Source organism: Tauraco erythrolophus, chromosome 2, assembly GCF_009769465.1.
Source record: "Tauraco erythrolophus isolate bTauEry1 chromosome 2, bTauEry1.pri, whole genome shotgun sequence".
NCBI lineage: Eukaryota > Metazoa > Chordata > Aves > Musophagiformes > Musophagidae > Tauraco > Tauraco erythrolophus.
Window position 1 is genome coordinate 129,108,891 of NC_141466.1, and position 23,439 is coordinate 129,132,329.

At 42.6% G+C, this 23,439-nt stretch overlaps 1 protein-coding gene across 1 annotated transcript in view; it reads right to left on the reverse strand.

Moving 5' to 3' along the window:
* REL (REL proto-oncogene, NF-kB subunit) overlaps nt 1-7,622 on the reverse strand; it is a 32,151-nt gene extending 24,529 nt beyond the window's left edge. Inside the window, exons 1-2 of the mRNA XM_086631130.1 lie at nt 7,594-7,622; nt 1,510-1,652 (exon numbers count right to left, since the gene is read on the reverse strand). Coding sequence (XP_086487256.1) covers nt 1,510-1,652; nt 7,594-7,600 — 150 coding nt within the window. The 5' untranslated portion in view covers nt 7,601-7,622. The remainder of the gene's footprint in view (nt 1-1,509; nt 1,653-7,593) is intronic.
* Nucleotides 7,623-23,439: the final 15,817 nt, after the last annotated feature.

Sequence of the window (23,439 nt, forward strand, 5' to 3'; positions counted from 1 at the left end):
CCACGTCCTACCTTCCCTTCGGGTCCACGCTGAGAGGACTCAAGGGCTTATACTGCCCATCCAACTTGTGCCCTGGCACAGCCTTAGGCTGAGAGTCTCTGAAAGTATCTACTCTTGCCAGCAGCCTACGAGGTTCCTTGTTCAATTGGTAGAGTGCTAAAAAAACAAAAAGAGTCTGGCAAGACCTCCATTTCCTGCATTCCTTAACCAAATCTGGCACTGTGACAGTCAAGGGGGGGAATTTCGTGTTTGCTTCTTCCCTCAGTAATTCTGGCTTCAGGGCTAGACCCGCTTCCACAGTCGCTTTATGTAGTAGAGGCTCACTCTACTGCTCAACACATGACTGCCTAGACTAGTCTTCTCAAACTCTCACTCTTCTTTAAGAACTTTCATGCCTCAGCCTAAAACACCTCGTATTTTTCAGATTTCACATCCTCTGTATCATCTTTTACTACTTTGATTCCACAGACTCCATCTTTGGCTCCACTTTTTTTATACTTGCACATACTGCAAACACAAATACTTAGATTCTCCTCCAGGGCACTGTAATATTCTTCAAGATGGCAAGTACTCCTAACTTCCTATTTATATTTGAGCTTTCTTTTCCAATCTCATCTTTGAGATATTTCCCCCAAATTGAAAGAGGTCAAAGGAACCACTAGCAACTTAAACTTCAAATAGTAGACCAGAAATTCTTCTCCCTTACCCTACCTGAGCAGGGTCTCTGACACATTCCTTTGTCCCTCACACGAAAGCTACTGCCAAAGTGCTTCCATTCCACCTCTGCTGCCTGTATCTTTGTCCCTGCTTTGATCATAGCTGCTAGGGCTACTCCGAATCCCTTCATTCTGGATTTCCCAACCTATCCATAACGCAACCACCCAACTCGTCTTCATTGCAGGTGCTCTGACCACATAATTCCCCTTTCTCAGCTCGTTTTTAAATTCTTAATCGCCTTCTGACTTCACATACTTCACAGTAGTTTCTTTTGCAGAGCCTAATCACTGATTCACTGGCTGCAAGTCACTTTCTTTCTTTGCTCACTTTGTAGAAGTGCCTCCTTTCATGCTGTGCCCAGCAGCTTTTCAAAGCCTTTTCAGATTTTGGACGCAAACTCCTCCAAAGCTCTCCCAAAATTCATACTGCCATCCAAACAGTAAAAACCAACCCAACTCACATTACTAAGAAACCAGAACAAATGTGCATACAGAAATAGTTAATAACGAATGATTCCCAGACAATGGGTAACTTTGCTGAATTCCCTCTCTACTGGCACTTTGTTAACTACCTCTACTCTTTCTCCTCTTCTTGTAAATTTGAAACAATATGTTTAATGGCTAGGAGCAAGGAACTCTTCTCCCACTTTGTTGCAAGTACATTTGCATGCCAAGGAAAGAATAACAGAACATGAAATGGAAAGCATTTTATTTACAGCACTGAGTCCAACAAATAGGTACAGCACGACATTAATCTGGGCAATAGTAATTCATGGATGAAAGCTGTATTTACCTGTATGGAAGGGAACGTCTTATTGTTGTCAGTACTGTGTTCTCCTGGAATGCTGCCTGCCGATCTTCCCTCACATTTGTATCTGAAACGCATGCCCCTTTGCCTGGGTTGTTCAAATATTTCAATGTAGGGCTCAGGGCCACCTTAAAAACAAAATGTTGTCAATATTAGTACACAGCAGAGCTTAAAAAGCAGCAGATGAAGTAAGAATTAGAATATCTAGACTCTTTGATCAACATTATCATCTTTCCAGTTGGTTTACCTTCTCAGACAATCTAGTCTTCTTGTTACATACATGCACACAATGAAAGTGGGGGGTGCAGGGAGAGAACACATTTTAACTGAAGCCTTGGGTATCAATGCCATTTAAGTAATTAGCAAAGGACACTGTCCCCTCCATCTCAGCTAGAACTTAACTTCTTTTAACTATTAGAGTATGTGTCTGATGAAAGAGGATTTTATACAACAGAAAGCAAATCCTTATTTTGAGGGAATGGTTGATACTTTTAACTGTAATACAATTTTAGGAATGGTTGTCTTCTCAAAGCACAGGTACTGTCAGTCCTATGTTCTCTTAAACATCCTCTGAAAGCCAAGATGTTTCCTCAGAACTGAATGACTTAGTTCCTAGTATAGTGAAGCAGAAACTATGCAAATTATGCAAAAAAAACCTACTGGGTTGAATACCATCACTGTGGGCTCAGAAAATACCTGATTGCTGGTATTGAATTCTACATCTTGAGCTGCCCACCTCCCACAGGGCCAGCTTCTAGTTGCAGTATCTCCCCAGACAACGAAACCTCAGTAAGAGCTATATGGACAGTTGTTAAAAAAGAGGTTTTCAGGAAACATGAGCAACAGACAAGAATAAAAGACAGCAGAACTCTTAAATGGGAGGGGGGGGGGGGTTAGAAAGACATTAACTTTACAAGAGTGTTAATACTTTTCAAGTGATGTTTTATTGTGAGACAGTAACAAGCTACTTAATATATCTTACTGAGAACATCAAACAGGACAGTCAATCAAACAGTGACAACAGTGGGATGGCATGTGAAAAACAAACAAGTGAGGGTAAGTAAATATTGTCCAAGTTGAATCATCGCGGTGCTGCATGATCAGAAGAACATAGCTTATGGAAATGTCTACTGAGCCCTGTGTCATCTTCATATAATAGCATCCTACTCAAGCAAGGTCAAGCATCACAACCAAACATGACAGGCAACATCCCATGGCATAGCACTGAAAAAAGTGCTTGGACTTCAACATAAGCCACAAAATAGTTATTAAGTATATTGAAAGTGCTAAAAGGGTAAAAGATCCCCTACTTCCTTTTGCCCGAGATCTATGCAGCCTAAGATCCATAGCATAGGAGTTTTGGCAAAGAAGTGGATTCCAATCTTAACTCCATAATAAAAGCTTCTCTTTTGTTGCACCTACAGCGATTTAGATATACCTGCCAACAAAGCTTGACCTCTATTCCTTGGATTTGTTCACTGCAAAACATTCGCGGTGCTGCAGCGGTTCGTACTAAAGTAGGAAAATATTATAACCCAAAAGATAAAGTAATTAAGAGAAGTAGAGAAGGGATGGAAAGAACTACATCTCGGAGATGTCACCTTGGTCTTACCTGAAAGCACATTTCAGCTGTAACACACCTGCAGACAACTGCGGAATGCCAGCATGAGAAAGCAGCTGTGACACTGGAATTATCTTCGACACCACACGCCTTTTCCAAATCTTGAATGCCTTTTTAAAAGGCACAACACATTTCAACTTCAGGCAGTGTTTGGTGCCAAACACTTGAGAACTAAGGTTTAGGACTCTTTATATTCCTTTTTAACAGGTTAGCAAAACACATGAGCCGGCAACGTGCGCTGGCAGCCCAAAAAGCCAACCATATCCTGGGCTGCATCAAAAGAAGCGTGGCCAGGAGGTCGAGGGAGGTGATTCTGCCCCTCTACTCTGCTCTCCTGAGACCCCACCAGGAATACTGTGTTTAGCTCTGGAGTCCCCAACACAAGGACATGGAGCTGCTGGAGCGGGTCCAGAGGAGGCCACAAAGATGATCCGAGGGCTGGAGCACCTCTGCTGTGAAGACAGGCTGAGAGAGTTGGGGCTGTTCAGCCTGGAGAAGAGAAGGCTCCCAGGTGATCTTATTGCAGCCTTCCAGTACCTAAAGGGGGCCTACAGGAAAGCTGGAGAAGGACTTTTTACAAGGGCATGTAGTGATAGGACAAGGGGCAATGGCTTTAAACTGAAAGAGGGTAGATTTCAATTAGATATAAGGAAGAAATTTTTTTACAATGAGGGTGATGAAGCACTGGAACAGGTTGCCCAGAGAAGTTGTAGATGCCCCATCCCTGGAAGTGTTCAAGGCCAGGTTGGATGAGGCTTTGGGCAACCTGGTGTAGTAGAGGGTGTCCCTGCCCATGGCAGGGGGGTTGGAACTAGATGATCTTTGAGGTCTCTTCCAACCCTAACCATTCTATGATTCTATCTAAACTGATCACCTTCCATCAAGCAGATTTTAAATAATCTTTTGAAAATAGACCATGAGCTGTCACGTTAAATACACATTAGTCATTACTCTAGGTCCAGTTACTTACAAGGATGGTCCCTTTTCTAGATACTTCCCAGATTTTATCTAACCCTCCTTTAGATAAACTTTGCATATTTTCTCTTTGTGGAAAGGGTGGGGAGACAGATACTGATGACAAAAAAGCCTAGAAATGACGTAAAGCTGGTTTCAGAGAGAGCAGAAGTCTGAGTGTCTCACAAAACCAAACTCACACACCAGCGTACGGCCATTTAACTTCCACACTTGAATTTACTCATAATATTGTATTCAACAATGTATTCTGGTCCAGTGGACCAGACACCAGAGGACTTCTGCCAGCAGTGAGGAGCGACTGCTGCGTAACAGTCAGCCTCCCATTTCCATCGTGCAATGGAAGAGAGAAAAGAATCTCGCCTTTCCATTACTACGTAACACAGTATGCCACAAAGATGGACACGTATCCATATACTAAATTAAAAATCTATTTTAGATGTTATAATGACAAAATTGCAGTAAAGTGCCTACTAATCATCTTACTTGAGATGCACATGCTTACCTAGCTGCTAACCAGACGCACAGAACACCCACATACATTACGTATGTCAAAACTAGCCAGAGCCTTGCTGTTCGAAACTACTATAGAACACAATCACTTCAGGTCTTTAACTCTCTCTGCCTTAACCAATAATTTCCCTTCATGCTCTATTAATACTTAAGAGGACTTTTTTCTCATGTACTAAGAGCACTTTATTTTAAAACGCTGGGCTTGGTGATCTTTATGGGGCTGTGGTTGAAACAAATGTCATTGAAGGCAAACCCACTGCTTAATAGCAGGTGTGTTTGTGGGAAAGTAAAGCTCAATGACGCGGCAGCCTCTAGAGATTAAACATTAAACTTCATTTTCTCATGGTTCCCTCTCACTCTATTTAAGAATCACGTTATCACCTCTACCGTGATTATCGGTGTCATCGTGTTTTGTTTGGAGAGGAAACACAAAAGCATTTCTGCAAACTAAAGGTATCACCAGCACTCTGCAGCGAAGTGGAGGTCTGTTCAACGTTCCCTATTTCTGTAAATCAGCAGTGTGCTTGTGAAGTGGCATGGCTTAACTCTTTCACAATCTACTCTCACACACAGAGGTCTGTTACGTCCCATACGGTCGCTAAAGACCTGTCCTCCTCAGGTCTCACTGTGTTTGTCAAGCAACCATGAGCTACGTCAAAAAAAAACAAACTCTCTTTTGCTAATTCTGGAAGAGAAATGCATGGCTACTCATATTACCTACTTGCCCACAACTACTTGGAAAAGTGTTTGAAATGGAAGAAAAGCAAAAATCTAGCTAATCCTTCATCTAAGTGCTTAAAAATTTAATTGGCATTTGTAATTAATTATAATTACCTATACGCATGCTACCAATAGAAACATTATGCTACGTATTACAACCTGCCTCTTGTACTTTTTGTTATAAAATCGCTTATTCCCCCTGTGCCCTAAATACTACACTACCTAATTTAGAAGAGAATATAGGAGACCGTGTCACGATTACATCCGCAAGGAAAAGACATAAGAGCAGTAACCGCTCCAAGAGTTCCGCCAGCTTATACTCATTCAAGAACTCAAGGCTGGTTTATTCTAAACCGTTTCAAGCAAAACAAAAAGGAACAAAAGGACAGCCCCAAACAACACTTCATCAGATCTCTCCATGACGAGAAACCTGCACCAGTTTAAAGTTTAACACGGCCTGTGCCATTAGGGAGGAAGCATGACACGCTGCCACCAAACAAAGTGACAACGGGATCAAGGGTTCACGTGTTTTGTCTTGTTCCTTCACTCAAAACGAAGCAGGCTCTGGAGAGAGTACACAATTTGTAATTTTCTTGCACGACCAGGAGTGCCCTGTGAGGAGGCTCTCCAGCAACACCTGCGTGTGAAAGCAAAGTAGCTGTGGGTCTTTGTGGAAGATGTGAAAGTATCACCCGAAACCCTATGACGCGAGGCAACTGCAGCAAGACATGGTCAGGAAAAGTGTTGCCCTTCAACTTCGATGTCACTGCTCTGTACAGGTCACTGGTGACCCTACGTCCTCCACAGCAATAGGTGTTTCTTAAAAGCAAGACAATCTATACACTTATAACCTCCTGCAACACCTCAGGCAAAAAGAGACGACGGTAGAAGATTTGTTACGTAGCACATTCTAGCTCCATCTAAAATAACCAAAAGTGTAAATTTTTATTTCAGAAAGCAGTAATCTACCTAAAACTCCATAAACTGTACAGATTCTAACAGAGAGACAAAACTGCTCAGGAACTTCCTCTTTACTATCATGTTACATTACAGAACAGCAACCAAAAGAGAGGAAAAAAAACACAACAAACCAAAACCCAACAACTGCAACAGCTAGCTAGTACCAGGAAGTTACGAACTTCCCCTACTGAAAAATTCCTTATCTGGTTCCTAATTACACTGAAAATATATTAAGATATGAAGGGGAGAAAAAAGTGCTCTCTCCTGTTCAGTTTTCCCACTTTAAACATTTAAAAGATACCTCCATATAAATCCAGTTGTTGTTCTCTCTGTTGATAGTTAGCACACCTACATTTTTAGCAGGAGTGAAAGTTCATCCTTTGCTAAGTGGTAACACACACACCCCTAAGTTTTAAGGCTGGAAAGCATCTTTCCCTCGAAATACTCTTCTAATTAATGCTGCCAAGTTTTGGGGTTTTGGGGTTTTTATTTAAACCCTAAGAAAGATACCAGAGAAACACCTTCTGAAAGGATAACAAATTTGCTTTAATTTAGCTTAAAGAAACTTAATTGTGCTTTTTGTAGTAATTACCCAACGCATGATCCCTTATCTACGTTACTTTGCATTTATGCCGACTGTTTCTTATTCATTTGCATGCTCGTAGGCAAGTTCCTATGTGAACAGGATCCTGCTAAGCATCACAGAGCCTTTGGCCTGTTAACGTCTCCGGCCCTGATACGAGACCCATGGGCTTATTTAACGCCTCAACGTTCTAATGACACAATTTTAAGACTTAAAAGACCCACTCTGAAACACAACAGCCTTCCCAGACCTTGTTGCGACTAATCTGAGCAACCCCGCGATGCTTCTTCGTTAACTTTTTCCACAAACCTGCTCAACAAGCTGCAGGGACATGGATTCAGTATCAAAAGCGGATGCTGGGATGGTGGGTAAGGGCACTGTCACCCTTCTTCGCAGTTACTCACCTACCTCCGAGTGCCCACGGGGCTTAAGGCAAGAGGGAGACGGAGAAAGAGAAGCAAACCATCCCTCCCAGCATGGGAACAACCAGCCGACACTTGGCGTTTCCCCTAAACCAGCGATCGCTTCTTCGGCAACGCATTTCGAACAACGAAAGCGACCGAAGCAGAGAGGAAGGGCGGCGGGGACTCGCCTTTCCGCCACCCGCACCGCGCCGCGGGGCACCGGGAGAAGCGGGGCCGCTCCCTGCAGTACCGAGTCCCCCCCCCGCCGCCGCGTTACGGCCCGTCCCGCCGCTCACCGGCCATGCTGACAGCTCCGCGCAGCCGCTCGGGCCCACTGCCGCCGCGGGGCTCCCGGCGCGGGCCCCGCGCACCTCGGGGGGACGAAGGCACACCGGCTCGGAGGGACGGCCGGGCCCGACTCCCTGCCTGCGTCCCGCCCGCCCCGGGTAGCCGTTCCGCCGCGCCCCGCACGCCGCCCTTTTTCAGGGGGAATTTCCCGGCGGGCGGACGTGCGCGTTGCCGCCCCCCGCCTCGGCTCCGGCTCCCGCCCCCGCGGAGCCCCGCCCGGCCGGCAGCGGGGCCGCCGCGGAGCCCGAACGGTTCTGCTGCCGGTGCCCGGCACCGCGTCCCCTAGAGCCCCCCCGGCTCCAGGGAGGGGGCAAGGCACCCCAGCCCCGCCGGGGAGGCGTTTCTGCTCCGGGCCCCTTCCTTCCCTTCGGGGAGCCAGAAGTAAGAAGAAAAAAAAGTGAAATTCCGTTTGCTGGAGCCCTGCAATTTCAAAGCACAGCAGAGGTGTTTAGAGCATGGTTCTTTCCAAGCCCTCGCCCTCCTTTTCAGCACTTTCAGCACCTAGAAGCCGCCTGCCTTTGCAGCACCCCCTGACACTCCACCTTCCTCTCTGGAAGCCTCTAGAGCCCAGGCTGTCTTGTTATCCATGTTTTTCTCTGTTGCATGGGGGCTGGTGGTTACACACAGCCAGCAACAGCAGAAAACTATACTTGCTAGGCATAGAGTGATACTGAAAGTAAAGAAAAACTAACCAGCAACAGGCTCATTAAATCGCAATGGTCAACTTAAAGCCTGCTTCACCTTCAGCACATTCCAGATCTCAACCTGAAATACATCTCGTAGCTCATCCCTGGCACAGCTGGAGCAAGTGAAGGATGCGAACACTGTGGGAACCACCCCACAGCCCCAAATTTGGATGAGGTGGAGGGGTCAGTAAGGAAAATAAAGAAATTTAGGGGGGATTAAAAACACCTGTAAAGAGAGGAACACCAAGCCCACACCTAGCAGTGGTACAAGACAGCATTTAGTTAGCAACGAGATTTAAGTTCTTTTTTTCCTAAATCTTTACTCTGGGAATGCAATAGGCTGTCACATGTGAAAATGCAGTTAAATGAATTAGCATTCTTGAAAAGGAAACAACAAAACAACAAGAAAAGCATCAAAGAGCACTCAGGCAAAGCACAGAACTGGTAGTTTTTGACGACTTTTTCTCACGATCCTTTTTTTAAAGCAAAGGTTATTGTGATGTATAGAAACGAACCGCAGCAGAAAACGCTGTTCTGTCATCTGCAAATGCATACGCTAACCCAGCAGAAAAGATTGCCCAATGATTTTTGTTCTTTCTGCTCTGCAGTCCATCTTAACAGGATTTTTCTTTAGAATCTTTAATTTTGCCCAACTACCATCATTCATGGCTCTATAATATTTCCTACAGACGGAAATTATCTTTCTCCATCCCGCAAGCAAAGCTTCCCTTCAATATTCTCAGCTCATCATATAGTAGGATTGTTACACCCCTGACAAATTTATAACTGAAATCAGAATAGAAGAATCCTAGGGGATACACAGGATAATCAAAATGGGCATAGCCCTAGAAGATTAAAGGGAAGAACAGTTACATTATTATATTTAGATATTATGCTGAAATAATTGTATGGTTGTGGGTTAGTTTCTTGCCAGAATAATATGAATTCTTATTTTCTTTCCCACAAAAAAACCCAAGAAAGGTACAAACCAGCAGTGCCCTAAAACTATGAGAAATTAGGACTCAATCTTCATGTCTTCAGGAATTTTTTGGATTCCCTACGACCGAAGACGTAAAATAAAGCAGGAAAGTGGTTCTAACATTCTACATCAAATGTAAGACTTTACCTACACATTGAGACACAACCTCAAGCACACATGACAAAGAGACCTCAACTAAAACATTCTTCAAGGTGGTAGCTGGGAGTTGAGGTGAGGGTGGGTGCTGTTCTCTTGCATTTTCAGCTATGGGGTTAGAAGATGCCAACGGGATGGCACGTTAACTTGGAGGGTGCTCAGAGCTCAGCATCTCACTGCTTGTGCTGCTCCATGGAAAAAGCAGCATCAAAGCAGCAAACAGGAACACACACAACACCAGTCGCTCTCCGCTAAGTGCCTGCATCCAAACACATTTAGCTCATAAACATCTAATTTAGAAGCTACTTCAGCTTTTTTTAATTGATCACCTGGCTGTGGCACAACAGTTTTGGACAGCCTTCAGTCATAAGGTTGAATAGCTGGAGAAACGCTCCCCATTTGAGGGCACACACGTCCCTGCAGGTCACAGGAGTGATCTGGACAGGATTATGAAAGGGAAAGGGGTGCTACTCCTTTCAGGTGGTTGAAGCTGGAAAAGCCCTGGGAGGTTATTACCCAGGAGCTGGAGTGTAGATGTGAGCTTTGGTTTTGGACGTAAAGCAAGCTGTCAGTGCAGGCTTATGAAACAACTGAACACTTTTCCTTTCTTATTATCTTCAGGCTGGTTTGCAAAAGTCTCAGTAAACTGTGGGCTTTCAGGAAGAATGAATTTAGGTGCTTCCCTAAATACAGTTTATATCCCTGGCCTCACCTACTTCTCTAGCCCATGACGCTACTGAATAGACACAGACCAAGGAACCCGGGAAACTGGCTCAAAACAGAAACATCTACTCATTTCTTCAAAAGGAAAATGTTATCATAGGGTATACAGTCTAAACTGATGTGAAACTAAGGGCAATATTCCAGGCAATACAAATACCATGTTATGACTAAAACATCCATAAACATTCTCTATTTTTCCCCAGTTCTTTTGAACGCTAACTCTTAGGGCTTGCAGGAACAGGCTAATCAAAGATAATCCATAAGACCGCACGTTTGAAATTGAGGTAGTATCTCACGTACATACCAGTGTCTACAGCACACACTGCTTCTTGATATTATTTTTAGGAAAAAAACATACATGAGTTGGCACTTCTTATGGCATCCCAAAAATTTTAACTCTGTCCCTACTCCTTCCCTAAAATTAAAACAACCTGTAATAAAACCAGAGGAAAACCAACTATAAAGTGTTTCACTATGCAACATCTAGATGCTCCCATCATCGGAATACAGAGAGACTAGACCTGGCTCAGGAAGTCCTTGAACGAAGTTAATTGGAAGAAGGACAGTATGAGTTGAGACATTTTCTTGGCAGTTTTTCCTCTCTCCAGCAGCAGCCATAAGCTGACATCCAGGGAAGAGCACAACAGTGAGCCAAAATCATCTTTTAATCTAAGCCCAGCATGGCTGTTTTCTAATACATTCATGTTCTTAAACTAGGACAAAGTCCAACAGAAACCAAGCAGCTTTCCCAAGTAAAAGGCAAAAACCTAAATAAATTAAAGAGGCCTTATTCAAAATCATGCAAGCACATACAGAGATCACAACGTTCCTGTGACTACTTTGTATGCAACATTGTTCTGCCACTATCCGAATCTATGGCACAGGGATTATCCTGTGAGAGTGATGCGAACTAGGGAATTGCAGTATAGCACTGGTAATCACAGAACCCTTGTCAGCACTGACATGAAGCGTGAGAACATGTCATAACTCTGGGCATATGCAGATCTCTGCAAAAAGCAGGACGGAATTCCCCTCTCATAGCATTGCATAACAAAAGCCAGGTGCATCACTATTATTTTTGTCAGCTGACTTTGGCTATAGCCAGAGGCGAGATACCAGAATTCTTAGACCAGTTAGATCCAGTGCTTCACTTCCTGTCTGCCAGTTAAAGCGAGTGTTTAAGATCCCATTTTTCTCCACTTATCAAATCCAAAGACAAGTCCTCCCTCCAGCTTTTCACTGGCTGCTGCACCAGCACAGTTAACACCAAGGTTGCTGTAAGGAATTAAGCTTCCCGCTCTGGCAGGGAATGTCATGGGGCAAGCAAGAGGAGAAAAGGGTAGAGTGGGAGGAGGAAAAAAAAAAAAACACAAAACACACCACCAAAACTTCCTACAGCAAAGGATTTTGTGTTTGACATGATACTTATCAAGGCTAGGATGATGGCTCTTCAGTGGTGCTGAGCACAGGCATTGCCCAATGAAGTCTGCTAAAGCCTGCTGTGATACAAAAGCAGCATAGGCAAACTGTTAAGTCTTTATTTCCTGTTCCCAGCTATCTGACTTAAATCAAAGATAAGCCACTTGTCATTGGCCTGGTTAAGCAGCCAAGCAGGCACTAATATAGTTCTCCTAATAAGGTACATTATATTAGGAATAAAGAAGATAAAATCATTCACTTCTCTCGTTATGCAATAAAGTTAAGACCTGTTTTCTCGTTCACTGTATCTCAAGTCTCACACACTCCCCTGATTAGTAATTTCCAATCCTCTAGGCCTTAAGAAACCTTTTGTTGTTTGAAGTATGTTTTTTTAATTTCAAAGGCCTCTTATTTAAACACAGCCTTTTTGGTGGTTAAGGCTTTTGTGAGGAAGGTTCTAATGTAGAAGCCATTCCAAGAAAAGTCATGGCTTCCAGATTAATGATAAACTCAAAGGTTGTTCAAGCCCTTCTGCTGGAAGCGTTCCTGTGTCATGCTTTGAGTTTGTTTGACATAGAACAATGCTACTGTGCCTCCTCTCAAAACAGGGTGGAGAGAAAGGAAACACTAATAGAGAAAGGTTGGTCTTGTGGATAATGCACAAGGCTGTGATTCAGGAGACTGGAATCTTGCTGTTGGCAAATGAGCCTTTCTACTCTTAGGCAAGTCATTTAATTCTCTGAGCCTCAATTTCCCCAACTGGAATCAGAGAAGATACTTCCTCGCTCCCACACTTCTACCTTATTCACTCATGATGCAACTTCTTCAGGGGATGAACTGCTCATCATATTAAAGTGCTGGGCACAATAAAATGATCGTTCCATCAACACTTTAGACTGTGGTAGTATCAAAAAAAGGCAGTCTCCCCTCTTTCTCTCCTTACCTCCAGGTAACTCACTTATGTGCGCTCTTACACGGTTGCAAGCGCTCCTTGGGCGATACGGGAACTTGCTTAAAAGTAATCTGGGGGAAACAAAAAGATTGTTTTTCTTCTGGTTCAGTTTTTTAATGAGCCAGTTCCATGCACAATCACAGAAATCACTAGCGCTAATGCCGGAACAAGTTTCTGAAAGACAGATTTGGGCAGAGGTGCCAGCTTCCTGAGAGCGCTAGCTTCACAAAACTGTAGCATAACACTGTGTTTTTGTATTGATAAATCTCTCTGAAATTTCTAATTCACAACCCTTCCTTCCCAGCACCTTCTTCCCCAGCCATCTCAAGTGTTTCCTGTTCCTTTCTCCTCATCCCAGTGCTACGAACACGTACCACAGTTTGGGAGTTGCATTATTTTAATAGAGAAAAAAATCTTTCATGTTTGTTGGCAGGCAAATAAAAAAAATTGAGGAGTGTTTTCTTTTTCCGCTGCACTACATAGAAGGCTCATATTACAGTGAAGCTGATCTTGTGATCTCTGAAATGGACAAACTGGAAACGCCTTCCTTATGCCACGATCAAGATTAATCTGAGGCAGTAGTGCTGTAGCGAGAGGACGTAGGGAAGAGATGAGCTCAGGCTGAGCATAAGGAGCTAAAATCAGCAGAAAACCACCCTTTTCTGCCCAGAATGATTTTCAGATAGATTAGCTCTCCACACCAGATCACTATTGATGGTACAAAGGGAAGCAATAGAATTGCTCTGGCTACAGCCACAGAAAAAAAAAGTGAGGCAGAAGGATGGGAATCGTCCCTTTGGCAACAGCAAGCTATTAGCTTAGTCATAACATGAAAACTTCATGCTGAAAAAAATAGGCTCATTAATTTGCTTGCTCCCCAAAACCCCAGCACATACCAGCCAGCATTATGCACTAGATCCACCTACAGAGGATAACAATCACTCAGTCAGGTTTTTATTACAAGACTTCCCTTTTTCCTCAGGGCTTGCAAGGAGTTTAGGCTACTTAACATCACCTCGAGCTTCAGGAGTCTCAGAAGACTGTATCTGCAGCAACAATAAAGAGATAAAAAGGCATATCATTTCAGTACAGCCCCACCACATGTATCTCCTTTTAGTTTGAAGTCTCACACCTTATTTTTAAATCTAGCCCAATGACTTATGTAGTTCTGACTCGTACAGTTAAAAGGATTACAGCCAGGAGTCACAGAAAGTGACACCGCTCTTGAGGCTGCACATAAACATATAACGCCTTCTGGGACCAGTTTATGCCCAAGTCCTCTTACGTATGCAAAGCATATCTACAATTTGTTAATTGGCCAGCTACTCATCTTATCTGGACCTGCATTAGCCCTTTTTACAAATTACCTGGGGCTGTGTGTCATCGTGCCACCTCACCATGCAAAGTCTTACCGTCAATAGTCGTGAGTTAAGCTACAACCAACACCACTGCCTCACCCCATTTGAACAGTTAGTCTCCACGGTGTCTGTTTGGACTTTGTGTGGGCATATACACCTAACTTACTCGTATTGCTGCAATAAAATAATTTAGATTTACTAAAAAGGCCAACATTCTAGTAAGGCTGCAGTTTTTAGTCTGAGCTTTCTTAATTACAAAGTTGAAATCCCTTGCTTTGTCACACATAGAACAGCAATGTGTTTGGTATTTCACAGGCTTGTTCATTTGGCAGTTGCTGCATGACTTGTCAATTTTGCTTTTAGGACATTTGGGGAAAGTTCGACATCCTTTTTGTAATCAATGTAGTGGTCAGCCTCTCATACAACAATACATTTGATAAATAGCCATTCATCTGCACAGCAATTCCACTTATGAACCTTAATTTTGCTGAAAAAAGATAAAATCCAAACATACTCCGGGTTTTCAGTTTCAAATGTTGTGCCTTAGGGATAGTAAATGTTATCCACCATGAGACTCAGAACATTTTCAGATGCCTAGAAAAAGTACTTACCTCTGTGTAAGTAAAGAATAAAGACATCAATCTTCTTTTATTTTTGATTAAAAGGAACGATAAGCCAGGAAGAAAAATAATTCTTCAAGACATCTGTTGCACAATACACACTGAGAGAAGGAACCTGAACAGATTCTTTGTGCTATGCAGCAGAAAAGAGAGATCTAGACGTATGGCCTGTTGAATGGAAGCAAAACAGACATGAAGGAAGAATCGCCACCACGAGCTTCTTCTGGCAAGTAAATGCAGAAGCTAAAAGAAGGAGGAGGCCTAACCCAAGAAAGAGGACAGAAACGAGCTAGTGGCAAGAATTAGAACAAGGCCTAGAGCTGGCTAGAAGGGCAATGTCATAAAGTTGGCTATGTATTAAAAAAATATAACTGCTTAATGGAAGGGTTCCTTAACCCACAGATGTAGAAAAGATTAATTCTATATAGCAAAGCCGCCGATGGCCTAGCTGTGCTTCTGATTAGTCTCCAGTGAGACCCTGGGGTGCGAGCCAAGTCAGCAGTGCTGAAAATCAACCTGTTGGATTATCTGTTTCACAAAGGCTGTGACACATAACTGCTGGCTAAAATTTTCCATCGCACTAGCATCGGCAATTAGAAGATAAGCATTACAGGCTCCGACATCAAAAGAGTAGGAACTAGGAGCAGGGAGGGATTGAGAATAATTGCCCAATAACTGTTCTACTGTTAGAACAGTTGGCACAACTCCTGGCTGGCACAACAGCTTGTCCCTTACCGGCCTTGATGCCGCTCCCTCGGTGATCATGAGTAATACGGTTGGGTTTGCGGCATCTTGATAAAATGCCCTCTCGTGGTCACTACAATGATTTCCTCAAAGGGCAAACTACTGCCTTCCCAGTAAGTCTCACTACATCTCCTTCTAACTGCTTGTCATATTTCTGTGGTTTCGTGCTTCTTCCAGCACGAGAGGGTAACGATCTTCGTGCGTAAAGCTGAGAGCTTTATTTTCTGTGGTATCTTGAAGGTCTCATCTCCAAGAAAAGTAGCCAAAGATAGCTGACTGTGCCTTTTCCAGGAGTTTCCATTAAAGGAAACCTGCATAAATAATCATCTGCATGAAACAGAAAAACTGAGACCAAAGTTACCACTTGAATTTGCAAAGTATTTATGTGAGTCTATGTAATTTGATTAAAAAAAAAATCAGACAAAAAGTCAAATCTATAGGTCTACCTTTAAAAGTTTGTTACTTGTAAAAGTTTGTTAGCTTTTAAAAACTAACACAGCTTATTACCACCTTCTCTCTACCTGTAAAAGCAAAAACCAATGAGCAAACTGATTCAGATATAATACCACTTCAAAGCTTTTAAGAAACTAGACGTTCATGGTTCATCAAGGGAGCTACCAAATCTGGCCTAACTACTACACTTAATTAATATTCATTATGGTCCACACTCACCTAAAAACAATCTGAAGAGAGACTGTTGCAATTCAGAAGAAATTGGTATCAAGACCTGATTCACTTCCGGATACTTTTACTGCTGCAAGTCTTTCAAACTTATCTGGGCTAATAAGTGAGACTATAGGTCCCAGGAGGAAGGTTTTCCTGCAAGAAAAGATTTAATTCCAGCTTTCTTTACAGGTAGTGATCAGCTTGCTGACAGACGCTGTCTTCAATTGCTGGTGCTAGCCCATTTCACCAAAGAATCATAGAAGAGAACCATCTTCACCTGTTCTCTTTCTCTGTTTTTAGACTGCTAGGGCTTTGGGTCAATTTGGGGGGGATTTGTCATCCTGCTTCCACAGCACAACAGGGTGGTCTAAGACTACAGCTCCTTGGCTGCATGGCAATGACATGGTCAACCTAATCCCTTACATGTTGAGGCAACTACATGTGACACTATCTCCATATTGTTACGTAGTCTCTCTACTTCACAAGCGTATTTTGCGTTTACTTTGCCATATACTTCACAATCAGCTGAACAGGCCAGGAACTATTCTTTTGTTTCACAGCGATTCATCCCGTGGTACGCTGACTTCCTTTGGGGATTATGCTACTGCCACTAATTCTCCCAACAGTGGACAGCTCTCAGGGTGCGAAAAGCCCATTGAGAAGCAAACCTGAAATAATTACAGTATTTCTTCCGAAATCCATGTCGTTTAGTGGCTAGATTTTTTTAAAAAATGGAATTTATATTCCTTTTACGTATCTTAGTTACACATGGTATTGTTTCTGCTTTCTGAATATGCATCTTTAAGCTTCAATGTCAACATAAATACAGGTGCAGCTATGCAATTGTAGCACTTTTGCTTCTGCAAATATTCCCATGACCTACATCACAAAAAACTCTGTGGCAGGTGACCCAGTTACTACAGACTTGGTCAGTTCAGGACTTCACACTCGCAACACAGTTAAAACCTTATTTGCAAAACAGCACTGCTGTAACTGGTCAAGTGGCAACCATGTGACCTGACATGTTTTTAATTGTAATGTGGACAGAACTTTTCATTTACATAGCCTAGGACTACCATATACTTCTGTTCCAATGCCAGAGGACACCAGAAACGTAGGAAGTGAAACAAAGAAAGAAGGCCGCTTGGATAATTTACTCAGACAATTACTGTCTCCTCATTACCATCCCTGCTTGGAAGAATGTTTACTAGTGCCCCTAGAAGAAGAGTGGAAAAATAAAATTAAATATATAGCTGAATGGAACCACAGAATAAATTATATTTAGCATAGCAATTACAGTTTCTCCCAGATTATATGTATTATGAACAACCTATATTTGTGCGGTCAACAACCCTGCCTCATAAACATCCCTGTAATTAATCTGAAATAACAAAAACCAGGGGTAAATAAATGTAATGTTATTTTTGCTCCCTTTAACAGAGTGTTTGTCTCCTTAGCTATATACATACAGTTGATTCACCACAACAGATGAAGCAGAAGTCTCCAGTCAGGCAAGAAGGACTCAAGCACACTGGAGACGAAGACGGTGGCAAGAACCTCCTAAAGTGATAAAAACCAAACTGATTATGGTTTATGAAAACAATAAATAGCAAAGTAGCTACTGCTTAACAGACAAACGTTTGTTGTGTCCCCCCCAATGGCTACTATAGCCACTTTATTCACTAGCAACCCTGTCCAGTTCTCCTCCTTTTGCAATATGCTCCCCTTCGTAAGCCTCTAACCCAAAATTCTTTTAACTTTCGCAGAGGATACTGGCTGTCTTCCACCCCAGAGCTTTCTAAAGCAGCGTGTATAGCAAAGCTTTATGAACAGAAGTTTGGTACCTTCATAAATTCCTGTTGTGGCTCAGTGAGATGGAGGGGAGCCAGAATTCTCTGTGACTCCCTTTACAAGAGGGTCTCCATCTTCGCTCATAACATGCTCAAGCAGCAGAGACTGATCAACAGCTTTATTCAGGAAATCTAGGGAGATTCACACTCCTAAAAGCTGGAGAGAAGGAGTATGTCAACTCCCCTCAACTGAGCGTTTCTTCCACCTTTATTTGAGGGGCTTTAAGCAACTCATTAAGCAACAGCACATTCTTAGGCCCTGGGGGCATGCTCACTGTTCTTGTTCACTGCACTGAACAAGCTTTGATTACAGGAATAAGTTTATTATGTTTGAGGCCATGCAATAATACATTCATAGCAATAGAGCACAGTACCAAGTAAAGAACATAATCATGCACCTCTCACAGGCAAAGCTTCCACTTAGGTTGACTGGAATTTTGTCTGAGTGATAAAAACACACAGCCCTGCAATCATATCATTCATTTAAGTATTGTAATGGACATGGCTACCAGTAACTTGATGTAAACGCTGTCATTCATTCAGAAAGATACAGCAATATACCACTTCACATATGTAACATTCATAATTCAACTGGACTTGACTCAGTAGCTACAACTCTTTCCCCCAAATAAAAGGATTTGCTTTCTACTGAAGCCAAGAGTAATTTTTAACAGTGAATCTAAAGGGGAATAACTTTGGGCCTAAAACGCACGATAATAAAAAATCTGACATCATGGCTCTGAGTTGGAGGCAAACTCATGGCAACACTGAGGTCCTATGCTGCTCAGCCTTGCAGTACTTAACACATATTTTAGGATTCATGTTTCACAGAGGGACAGAGCCTCACCAGTTCATGCAGTTCAATATTGTTTTGTGATATTTAAGGCCTTTGTGGCTTTAACACACGACCTTAAGCATGGAGCCTCCTATGTTGAAATGATATCATGGGATATCCAACTTTTCACAACTTCTGCAAAGATTTACTCAATCACTTAAGAGCAACATTCATCTCACATAGAAACTCTGGTTAGATGCTGCAGCAACTGTTTAGCAGCAGAAAAAGGCATCTGGCAGAGTGTCTAATGTCTAATCAAGAATCTCCATGAAGACTATGTACAAAGCCACCTACAATTTGGACAGTTAGAACTCAGTATTTTTGCCTTTTCCTTTTTTTTAAAAAATATACACCTAGCATCCATTCATTTTCTGTAGAAACTAGTAGTAACTCCTTAGAAAATATGTCACTTTTCATTTTTTACAAGTGTACTACCAGGAATTATTGGGATTCCCCCTTACCAAACTCACCCACCTCCACAACAGTAAGATATAAGAACTTACCCATCAACACTTAGTAAGATGCTCACTTGGGTCTGACAGTCCTATGGCACCGCATGTTTTGGTAAAATTCTTAGTGAGACTTTTGTGAAGAACGAAAAATAAGCAAGAAACAAATTTGTGATTGGCTTTTTCTTCTCAAGAAGGTAATCAAGGTCTGAAAGGAAACGTTATTTAATTTATAAGCTTATAAAAAAAGCAATAAGAAAAAATAGCGGGCTATCACATATGTAATCACTTAAGTTGGTTTCAGTTATAGTCTCTAGAGACAATTACAACAGTCCTTAGCTGGATGCAGTAACTGTTATGGACTGGGAATCCCCATTGCAAGCATGGACAACATGACTCTAGGGAAAACGGGTCAAACAACACAATCCCACACATTCAGGGAATTTGGCTTCAGTTTCTGGTATTGCCACAAAGTTTCTGTCTGACCCTTTGTAAGTCCTTGATCTCTATGCCTCAGGTTCCTCATCTGTTAAAGCAGAGATTCTAAAAAACTTCTCAGAAACACTGAAAAGAATTGTTAAGTGTTGAAAAAGAATTTGACGTGGTGTAAGGGAAAGCCTTGGGAAAAAGCGCACAATAGTGCCAAAATTTAATACGAATAAGGAACTTTTGGTGGGCGCCCTGGTTCACCCTCTGTCCAATTATTTCAAATAAGAAGTCATCTTAAACATTGGTGCTAGTGGCATCCGTTACTTAATACAAGATCATCCCATGTTTCTCAACAAAAGCTCCCCTTCATAAGTAGCTGAGAAAACAAAACAGTCTAAGTAAAAGGAATAGTGACCGAGAAGAGACCCAAGTTCACATACAGGCAGGACTCTTGCTTAGGAGTCACTCAGAACCACCTGTGGTTAGTTTCTGTACTTGAAACCTTAAACTTTTTTAAGTAGCTGCTTTGCTTTTATGTGACGTTTTTAGACCTTTGCACAAGGACAAACAAAAGTGCAGCAGGGTTTCCCCACTGACATCACAGCCACTGAAATCAGGGATGACCTTTAAGGCTGAACACATGCAAGGTTTGGGTCTGAACATACGAACCTCTATTTGAGCTCCACAGTTGGGCTTCTGGCCAATCCATGTCAGCTTACTTGTTACTGAAAGGTGAACTGAAAACAACTTTAAGTAAGCACAGTCAGGAGAAAATTGAGATATTACCTTTACTGAATTTTCCCCACTTGAAGTCACAGCATATAAGAACGGGAGAGAGAACATACTGTTGATTACTTGTTTCTGTATGAGAAATATAATTTAGTAAAGAGATTCATAATTTCACAAGCATGTGTCAAGTATTTACCCTGAATTACAGAAGAGTAAACAACTCTGTACTTACGCAACTTATCATTTGATGTCACCCAGTGATTTATTTAGCGGGTGAAGAGAGGAACAGAAACAGGGGATTCCCTTGCCTTTTCATTGCTAGGGCCTAGCTGTTTGCAACAGTCATTTTCCTCAAAATGCTGTTCCCAGAGGCATATTTTTGTCCCATTTGATTTTCTTAACTAAATTGCTGCAAACTATCACTATACAGACAATACTGTATCCATCATCTTCCTATAGTTCATTTGACAGATTGGATTTGATTTTTGTAAATGCATTGAACGAAACCTATGCTTTGTTGCTTTACAGGTTCTACCAACCTCTGTTACCCTACATAGCAGAACAGGTACAGTATTGGTAAAGACCTGTAAAAATACTCAAAATAAGTGGAGAAAATTAACATATGCTATACCATGTAGACAAAATCAGAATTGAACGTAATGACCAGCTACAAGTCTGGCAAGAAATACTCAGACTTCTGGTTTTCTATATACAATTCAGAAGCAAGATCAACTTTCAGTTTTCCTGATGGTCTACTGATGCCTCTTTTGGCAGAGCAGAAAAATGTATCATTTAATAGCTATTACTTCTTTAGTTTAGTTATTAGAAATCTGTGAGTATTGCTCACAATGACAGGTTTATGCCCTTCTGCTCAAGTAGTAGAAAAGGCTCTATATAATGAAACATTAATTCATCATCAGAGAAACACGAGAGGAAAAACAATCCCACAAAAATTGCAACAACCATACTAAAGCAATGCTGAAGGCATACAGCCAAGCACTTATACATCAAGTGATTCACAAAATCTCAGCTTTTCTTCTTTGTGTGCATGCACTTGGATCTAGTGTTTGTGATAACTTTCTGTTCTTGCCAAGTGACCACCCAGGAAAAATGAAACAGAAATAAAACTGCAGGGACAAAATAAATGCTAGCGTTTTCCAGCTTCCGTTAATGCTGTAGTAAGTAGCATTATTTTTATTTTTGTCATATTATCAATGCACTTTATGGCTAATCAACACTTCCTATTTTAAGGCCACATTTTCATTACTCCAAGTTTGCCAAAAAGTTTCCTTTGGAATATGATAACATATACTGTACCTCCAGCTGATTTTCAGGAAAAACAGAACAAAAATGACTCATTCATTTCTAAGAATGAGTCATGGGAAACATATGCTGCTTTAATTATATTCAAAGAATTCTTAAAACTTTTATTAAGAAACTCTTAACTTCTTCACATTTCAGAAACAGGGACATGAAATTTAGCACAGAGGCTGGGCTGGTGTCACTGCTGGACTTTTTGCTCTTCCTTTGAAAAACCACGCATATCTGGGCATGTATTGAACCTTTGAAGAGACTGAACTTGCACATGCTTGCCAGACCTGCTTAGTAGCCAAAATTTTCAGCTTTCTCTCCATTGCACATACTGCAGAGAGTGAGCTGGATGGTCCCTGGAGAAGCAGCTGATTGCCAGGCTGCCACACACAAACTGAAACAGGGTAGGTTATTTCTCCTTTCGTTTCAGAACTCCTGGGATTTTCACTCCATCAGCACAGAATAAAGTACCACTCAGTTCAAATGCAGAGGAAGAAAGGACGTATTTGGGCAAGAAAAGATGTGAGTTAGAGAGAAGGGAAAACAGGCAAGAATCTGAAATTAGATTAAGTGAAAAGAGATGAGGTGTGAATAAGAAACAAGGCTGGGTGAAGAGAGCAGGATGATTCAGACAAAGTCTTCCCAACAAAGAGGAACTGCCCAAGGACGAGCAGTCCCAGTTTGATTTTCTTGATTTCTATCAATTTCTTGGAGGTCAGACAGCTGAGAGGTCAACAGGCTGTAACTTCTGGAACAAGAGAAAAAGCAGCCCTCAGGCTACTATTTTACTAAGATCTCCCCAGAAAAATACACAAGGTCCAGCAGCCTGGAGCCCTAAGCCCTTGAGCCGACGCTCAAAGCTTGGTGCTCTAAGGGTAGATGATGGCTGAAGAAACCCTCAGCCACAGGCAAGGAGAGTCCATGCTGACCAGTACACTGGGAGGCAGTACTCCCCTCTTCCATTCCAGGCTGGAAAACACCCCACTGCACTCTGCTTAGTCCAGTCTGGTCCCGCAGGATTTGAGAAAAGGCAAGGCAACAGCAGAGCTGGCCAGGAAGCAGAGGGCTGCAGCTGGTCCCCCCAGACCCTCCAGGCTGGTGGTCAGTGGTGGCAGACAGCACAGGGCTGCAGGGGTGTTTCCCAGCCGCCCACCCTCCGAGGGGTGCAGCACCATCACAGCACACGCAGCTCACAGCCCCCAGCTCGCCCTCGCCACCAGCCTCACGGTAGGAAACCCGCCCTGACGTGGGAAGCCCAGGACCACAGCTCCCCTTCACCTCGCCAGGGAAGGGGCACGCAGCCCCCACAGCCACTCTGCGTTGGGCGGATGGAGGCACAAGGCTGCAGCCCACTGGGGTGGTCCCGTGGGAGAGGAAGATGCCCGTTTTCACAGAAGCAGGTTATTAGTCAGAGTGAGGTGCCCCCTAGAGCCATTTGATTTCCTCTGGGGACAGGGCACAGAGTGTCGCCAGCGCAGGGTGGTTATCAGCCCCTCGGCTGCGCACAGATATATAGCGTGCTAAAACCGTAGCTTTTCATTTACTGGAATAACACATAGGACCAGACTCTTCTAAGAAGTGTGATGAGGTAATTACAAAAACACAGTGAGGAATTTTCACTTGTGTTTTTGGGCTAAACAGCTGATGTCACTAAGTGTTACATAAAGGCAGTATTAATAAGCCCCCTCCCTCTCAAAGCCAAGATTAACAACGTCAAGAAACTTTTTTCTCCTTTGCTTTTTACTCAAGGCAGTATGTATTCTATTACTTTCTCTCTTAGTTTCTGCAGGGACATCCACTGCAACAGCAGAAGCGTAGGTGACTGCTTTAAGTGTTTCTTTGCTTATACGTAACAAGTAAAACCACAGGATACACTAATGCCTGCAAC